The sequence below is a fragment of the Notothenia coriiceps genome, unplaced genomic scaffold, assembly GCF_000735185.1.
Source record: "Notothenia coriiceps isolate Sejong01 unplaced genomic scaffold, NC01 NC01_scaffold00006241, whole genome shotgun sequence".
Lineage (NCBI taxonomy): Eukaryota > Metazoa > Chordata > Actinopteri > Perciformes > Nototheniidae > Notothenia > Notothenia coriiceps.
In genome coordinates this window covers 1,533-10,000 of record NW_011338942.1, presented here as the reverse complement: position 1 = coordinate 10,000, position 8,468 = coordinate 1,533, and the positions used below count along the sequence as shown (strand labels likewise).

Below are 8,468 nucleotides of genomic sequence, written 5' to 3'. Positions count from 1 at the left end.
TAGGTGTCCACAGGTTCAAACCCCACTGCAGTCAGCATGTCGTTGTGTCCCTGAGACACTTCACCCCAAATTGCTCCTGTGGGGATTGTCCACAGTATTGAGTATGTAAAAAAAGCGTCTAACAAGTGACATGTAATGTAAAACAAAACAATGCAGATTATGTTATATGCATGATAACAAATTGAGATGGAGAAGTTTAAATACCCTTATTGAGCTAATCTCCAGCATAAACATTCATTTATTAGAACAAAATTATAAATAACTGAAGGACAGATAAAAGATAAAGACAATAAATGTTTTTTTCAGGCAATAAAAGGGAACAAAATGTGCCTTAGCTGTTTTTGTTTAGGCAACACATTAAACAACACAGCCCTGAATCTAAATCACGCTCCTCACGTGATTTCCTTAATCCAAATCTCATTCACATATCTCTACAGGCTTAAGCTGATTCCCTGAAAAAAATGACAAACGTTTTTTATAAACACAGAAACGTTATCGTGATGCCAGAATATCTCTAGGTCATAGGTTGGTCTGGTTTGGTTTTGAGATATTCTCACGCAGGTGTTTTGGCCTGAAAATCGTCATAACACTCTCTTCCCACATGTCTTCTCTACATGTGTCTTTGATTTGAGTTTCTTCGCTGCCCCCAAGTGCTGCAAAGAGGTTTAACTGGCATCAGGAAGAATGTATCTCAGCATCTTGTTTTTGTTACAAGATATGAGATGGGAATGCACTTTTGATTATTTATTCGTCCTCGGTTATTCCTCCAACCCTTGTTTGCATGCAATCAGAAGACATGTTAGTATCATTTGATGCCCTCTTGTGCTTTGCCATTGGTTTTGAGTTGTGCTCCACCAATAGGAGGCTTTCTCACACCCCCACAGCTCTGAGGATTCGTGGGAGATGATCTAATCTGACCTCAGTGACCTCACCGTGGCATCAAATAACCCATACAAAATCTCAATATATAGATCTGATAAGGTAAACATCAGTGACAATTTAGTCATAGTTTGAAAGTCTGAAAAGTGTGATCCTCTCGGAAATATGTGTGGAGATGGAGAGGTTTGATGTATTCAGGTACGTTAATCATTTATTAGTTTGTAACAACACTTTATCAAGAGATTTTATTGTTATTAATGTGTTTTCGTTGTATAGTTATCTATGTTTTTATTTATTTACTAAGGACACATGGAGAGCCGTATTCTGAGTGCATTATCCCGGTGAAATAAAGTAAATTTCATTAAATTGTAAGAAACAGAACCACAAGTTGACTGTACAAAACATTATATATTTTCTTACCCAAGTACTGTACTAAAGCACACATTGAGGTAACTCAGTATACATTTAGTGCCAATGTATGCGCCTTAACAGCTCTGGGAAAAATATTAGACTTTTTACGACATCATTTTTAATTAAATAGTTAATTGTTACTTAAAAAATATTTTTTTAGACAGAACATTTTGCATTGTTACAAAAAAAAACATCAGTAATAAAATCAAATGGTTTATAATGTAGGATTAAATATACTGACAGGGGCAATTTTCGTACTTTATTTATTTTACTAATAATACTGCGTACTTTTACTGTAGTAACAATTACAATTCACGATTTTAGTTTAGCTTAAATATGTCAAAACAACAATGAATCTCATAAATCACGGTTGTCCTTTTCAACAACCTTGTACAAGTTATAAAAAAACAAATTTTCACAATGAGAGTTTGTTCCTGTTTTTTCTCTGTAACCTTTAAACACCTTGTTTTAAATGTGGAAATCTATTGATAGAGACCCTTCCGCTGCTGTTACTCAGCCTTAATGTCATTGATTTCAGTGAATCAGAGATGGGACAAAGTTTAAACCCCGCCCCCCAACTCTCAGCCAATCAGGTGTGAGTATTCAAATGAGCCACCCATAAAGATGACTTGGAGCGGCAACGGTGACAGACCATAAGAAACTTTACACTAAACCGCAACTGCTGACACTTTTGTGCTTTAAAACACTCGCTTGGATATACAACAATTTTTTAAAGCCCTTTTTTTCATTCAGGATATTCTAGAAAAAAAACTTCTCATTAATATGGGAAAAGAAAATATCTGTTTTTTGTCTGTTTGGATAATTTTGGGAAAAATCTTTGCAACTTTTTCTTCTGAACCTGAACTCACCACCACTGAGTTTGGTAAGAGCCTCCCTTACCGTTGTGTTTTTTTTATTATTGAGATAACCTGTTTGGCAGATTATTGATATGGTGATTCATCGGCAGTAGTTTTAGGAATAATAAGCAGGTTAATGAATGCATGCTGTTCCGATGTGACCGAGAGTAACCCTGCTCAGGTCTGCAGGTCTGCATCCCATTTCAGTGCCTCAGGTCCATGTGTGCATGAAGAGACCCGGCTGCTGCAGGCCTTTTGTCTGGAGAAAGGACAGAGGAAAAGGACACACTAACATACAAAAACAGAGCATTTCAAAACAAAATCGCATTGTTTGTCAAGTTAAAATACAAAAACAATTATTTCAGAAAGACTTATACCCCCGTCTGTGGTGACATTCCGCCACTTTAAACCAATTAGCTGTTATCTGATTATTTTTCAAAGACTCAAAACAAAACAGTGGAAGAATCTTATTCGTTTTTTTTTACCCCGATTTATTTTTCAGAAATGGACTCAATCCCTTTCGGAATTAAAATCTTTTTAAGTCTAATTCATTTTATGCACTTTATGAGACAAAAGGGGGCGACACTGCCATGCTCTATGTCTCTACTGGAACACTCATACTGGTGTTAATAGTGGTCACTTTATATGTTTCAGAAGATCAGCAACGTGTGGTAATCTGCATGAAAAATATAGGTTTATTGTTGTTATTATGTCTGGTGCAACTGTCCAAACTATTTTTAAACTGTTGCTTGGTTGTTGTTGTTGTTGTTGTTGTTGTTGTTTGTGTGCATAAAACTGGAAGGTGTTATATGTTATACGTACATTATATCCTAGTGACGATCCCTGATTTGTGCATGCAATCCTCTACATTTCTGTCATACCATCATAATCGAATCTCCTGTGTTTCTCTCTCTCTCTCTGTGTGTGTGTGTGTGTGTGTGTGTGTGTGTGTGTGTGTGTGTGTGTGTGTGTGTGTGTGTGTTGTAACAGTAAACAGCACAGTGACCGATGCTCCCCTGCACACCACCACCGAGTGGATCAAAGACTTCACTGACATTGTGACCAAGTTCTCCCTGCGCACTCAGGACATCCCTGACGAGGACATGTGTTACATCGTGCCCGGCAGACCGGAGACCATCAAAGAGTGCGAATTCAACCCCGAGACCCAGACCTTCATCATGATTCATGGCTGGACGGTATGTAAAACGAAATTTAATTCATGTGGAGTTGTTAAAAAAAGTGCCTCATTTGTAAGTTAAGCCTGTATTTGTGTGATGTGCATGTAGGTAATGTCGTTAACCATTGGTAATACGGGGGAAATGTACTGAGAATTTGATTCTTTTACATTCCTACTGGTTAATTTAATCATTGAAATAACAAAACAAACATGTTAAGAAGAAAATATATGTCATTCTGCGTCTTCGTATTCTTTCTCTTTATTATTATGACACAACATAAGGTTCACTGTTTTGATTATATCTTTAAAAATCTACTACTGATACTGAGAGAAACAGATGTTTTGAAATTACACCAATGAGAAAATGCCCAAAACAGTGCATTGCATAACCATTAAATAGAATTTGAGTCTTGCCAATGACAACAAACTAATCATAAATGTTGATCCAAGTTGAAAATGATGAGCATCTGTACATGAGGGCAGTGAGTTCTCTCTGCAGGCATCAGATTTGAACCTGATGACACTTTGGCTTCATTCCAGCCAAAGCATGACCACAGAACGAGGGGCTAAGGCCACAATAAATCACGCCACCCTGCAGCTGACACTAGAACATGTGTGTGTGTTTCTGTAGGTGACAGGCATGTTTGAGAGCTGGGTGCCCAAACTGGTGTCTGCTCTGTACGAGCGAGAGCCCAGCGCCAACGTCATCGTGGTGGACTGGCTGACCCGAGCCAACCAGCACTACCCGACCTCCGCCGCCTACACCAAGCTGGTGGGCCGCGACGTGGCCAAGTTCGTCACCTGGATCCAAGTGAGTCCAAGTTTTGATCTAATAATAATAATATGTTTTATTCAAGGCGCCTTTCATGACACCCAAGAACACCATACAATTATTATTATATTATTCAGGGGAGACAGGTGATAGGGAGCACTACAGTGAGTAGGCTGATCTGAACAGGTGGGATTTGAGGAGGGACGTGAATGTGGTGATTGGGTCAGACTGTCGGATGTGAAGGGGGAGGGAGTTCCAGAGTTTGGGAGCAGTGCAGCTAAAAGTTGCACTGCTGGCTAACAACTGGAACATATACTGCTCATGGTCCATGTTCAAAAGTGGAATTTATCCACCTCGTCATTTATTGTCCGACAGATTCTTTGATAATCTGACAGCCAGACCCGGGCGATATGTTAATATTATATCCTTATTTTGATTTGAGACTAGACTTTCGGATTTTATAACATCATAAATGTTGATTTCTCCTGGTTTAGATGGTTAGTGATGTCATTTTATAAATGTACCAGATTTTCTATTATCTACTTTCACCAAATTACTCATTTTATCCACATTACTGATGATTATTTTCAAAATTCATGTCAATATTTTGTAAAAGCATCAGTCGTCAACTGACTTTTGTTACTAGTAAGCCTAAAAGATCGCCACAATATCACTATCAAGTATTTAGTTTCAAAATATTGTGATATTTGATTCTTCTCTATCATATCGCCAAGCCCTACTGCCAGCAAAGATATGAGAGCAGCCAACAGATCTGTCACAAATTTGTATCGGATGATTTAATGCTTTTGATACCAGCAGTGCTCTAATGTTTTCCGACTGGTTCTGATTCTAAACGCTGTGAGTGTGTGTGTGTGTGTGTGTGTGTGTGTGTGTGTGTGTGTGTGTGTGTGTGTGTTTCATTGCCATGTCTACAGCAGCCTCTCATTACAAGGCTGAGTATTGAGTGGAGTGCAGACTTTGTTCGATCGACATCAATGCAAACAGAGGCTTTAGGCATAAACGCTCTCACCTGTTTGTCTACGTGCGTTCCAAGCTTGCTTAATTTATTTGGCAAACCACACAATTGTACAAACTATTCTTTGTTTTGGATCCAGACTCCATTAATACTTGATCAGAGTGCTGCAGTGCTTTGCCAAGAACAGCCTTGCGCAAGTCTGTGGGGTTCACCTTTGAACTGTTTGAACCCATATCAACATGTTCCTCTGACACGTTTCATTCTCCTTCACCTTCAGAAAGAGCTGCAGCTGCCCTGGGAGAGGCTCCATCTGCTGGGGTACAGTCTTGGAGCGCATGTGGCGGGAATTGCCGGAGACCTTACTGACCATAGAATCAGCAGAATAACAGGTGAGGACATCTTAAAGAGGCCCTATCATAACTCCTTTGTTTACTTCTATAACAATCGTGCTTCTATTGGCTAGCGTTCCAACACATTGTACGTGATAGGCTAAGGGGCGGGACATCTCTAAGGTGTTGACCAATCAGCTAACCAATCAGAGCAGACTGGGCTCTGGTTTCAGACAGAGGGTGAAAAGAGGTGCTGCAGCACAGGCAGTATGAGAAACATAAAGAGCTTTTTGAACCTTAAAGCGTGGAGACATGTCCCAGTAGAGACACTACATACAAATATGAACTTGAAAATGAGCAGAATATGTCCCCTTTAACCAACGTATGCTCTGCTGCTTCCTCTACATACAGAGAAACTGGAAAGTGTCTTACATGTTGCTGTGTACAACCATGTGTTTTAGCTCTAAGCCTTTTTTCTTATTTAATAGGCGCTTATAATGTCCACAGTTTCTCTCTGAGGGAATGATTTCACACGTGCAAACATACCATAAAATACTGTAATATAATATCCGGGCCCTGCTCGTAAAAACAACACACCAGTGAAATGTAATCTGCTGCATTCCTGGCCTGTATTGTCTGCATGTGGCCGTGTAGCGGGTCCAATCCCACTATTTGCCACTATAGAGATTTGAAATCTCTCTGACCTGCTTATAATATTTGGTATGTTTCCCATTATGCGAGGCAGGAGGAAATGAAGAATTAACAATCACTGCGTCACATTGTTCTGAGCTCCTGCAAAGCTGCAAAAAGAGACCAAATGAAACCCAAAACTAAAATGCTTCAAAGTACAGTTTTATAGGTAAGATAAGATAAGATAAGATGGACCTCTATTAATCTCCGTGGGGAAATTCAGTAGTTTAATTAACAGCAACAGGGTAAGAATGAAAAACAGGACAGCACAGATTAGAGGTAGATAAATCCATAGAAAGATACATGTCTTCTGCTTTGATGTGGGTCAACTAGTATCTACGCACTCTTTCTTCATGGAGAATGTGCAGAATCGGCCCTAACAACTCTTTCTCTGTTCTCGTCTCCAGGTCTCGATCCTGCAGGCCCCACCTTCGAGCATGCAGACAATCGGAACATTTTGTCCAAAGAAGATGCCCAGTTTGTGGACGTCCTGCACACCAACACCAGGGGGTCCCCGGACCGCAGCATCGGCATCCAGAGACCCGTGGGCCACATCGACATTTACCCCAACGGAGGCACTTTCCAGCCGGGCTGTGACATCCAGAACACACTGATGGGCATCGCACTGTCGGGCATCAAGGGCCTCCAGAGTACGTAATCACCTCACTTCTCATTGTTCCTTCCTTTACTCTGTTTGAGATGATGCTCTGGGCTGGGTTTACAGAGAAGACCTGTTTGGTATGAGACATCAGGGCCCAGAAGTGAACCCCTAAATATGCCTGTAACCATTGATTATTGTCTTTATTAATCTTTTGGCCTATACAATGTCAGAAAATAGTGAAATATGTCCATCCCAGTTTCCACAAAGTCCAAGGTGATGTCTTAAAATGTCATTAGTTTAGTTTATTATGAAATATGAGAAAAAAGCAGGGAACTCCACATTTGAGAAGCTGCGAACAGTATGTTATGCCAAACATTGGATGAAAATAACTTTATGATTGGATTATCAGATTATTTGTAGGTTATTTATCTGTTGATGGACTAATCGCAGCTGTACGAGAACTATTTGTTCAGACTGTAGTTGTTAACAGTTTCTATAGGCTTTTGTAAATTCACACAGCGTAAACAGACACTTTGAGATTGTAAAAGCTTTCACGGCTGCAAGGTAAATACGTTTTTCTACAGCCAGAGATTCACAGTTTGTCCTCCAGCTCAGCAGCTGTACGTGTTTTAACTGAGCAATGCAGAACTAAGTGAGAAATGCCTCTTGGGTCAGCCCTGACACGTAAAGACCCATAAAAGCCACACATGAGGAAGAAATTCTCTCGTTTAGCATGACGCAGTGGTTTCACAGCTTCTATACTCTCTGGTGTGCTGCAGATATGGACCAGCTCGTCAAGTGTTCTCACGAACGCTCCATCCACCTGTTCATCGACTCTCTGCTGAACACGCAGCAGCAGAGCATGGCGTACCGCTGCAACTCCAGAGAGACCTTCAACAAGGGCATGTGCCTGAGCTGCAGGAAGAACCGCTGCAACAAGCTGGGCTACAACATCAACAAGGTCCGCATGACCCGCAGCGTCAAGATGTTCCTCAAGACCCGCGACATGAGTCCCTACAAAGGTAAACGCCCGGAGAGACAACATTTGATGAAGCGCTTGTAGCTCAGATTTATGGGAAGTACAAGAAAATAGAAGAGATAACTTATAACACAAGTATCCTGATATAAAACTAGATTACGTCAAAGTATTTGGATTGATAAGTGTCTTTTCCTAGTTTTAAAGGCTCCACTGTGGAACATTTTCTACATCAACACAACTCTTCTAGTATTTGCCTTAGCCTTCATATCACCTTTTATGACGACTCTTCATCAAAAATCTCATTGTGTAAATATTTGATGAAAGCAGCAGCACTGAACACCACCGTATTGTCGAGACATCAATATCGAAGTATTGATCAAAAATATAGATTTTGCTTTTTTGGTTCATAACGCAAAGCGCTACCGAAATTTATTAAATAAATGTGTTTAAAAATGTTATATTTACCAGGGTTCCTACGGTCATTAAAAACCTGGAAAAGTCATGGAAATTCAAAATGTAAATTCCAGGCCCTGGAAAAGTTATGGAAAACAATATTTTTCCCAAAGTTTTTGAAAAGTCATGGAAATGTAACTAAAGTTGCATCAAATATAATTTATATTTTATCTAATCGCCGAAATAGTAATACTATAATGATAATAAATGCTGTATCGTATAGTAATGAAACGTAAAATGGCATTTAACTGACGAGGTGTTTTGCTGGTGAGAGATTTTTACAATCAAGCCCTCTAGTCTACAGTGGCTTTAGCCTGTAGGAGCTAGTAAGCCTATTTGATTTG

The 8,468-nt window shown here is 39.8% G+C and overlaps 1 protein-coding gene across 1 annotated transcript; it reads left to right on the top strand.

The window, feature by feature from the left end:
* Positions 1-1,950: 1,950 nt before the first annotated feature.
* Positions 1,951-7,714, top strand: lpla (lipoprotein lipase a; the record flags this gene model as incomplete). Its single annotated transcript, XM_010769026.1, has 6 exons — positions 1,951-2,173; positions 3,138-3,343; positions 3,956-4,135; positions 5,350-5,461; positions 6,499-6,741; positions 7,472-7,714. Coding segments are annotated over exons 1-6 (1,084 nt in total), but the record flags the coding sequence as incomplete, so codon positions are not given.
* Between the last annotated feature and the right edge of the window lie 754 nt (positions 7,715-8,468).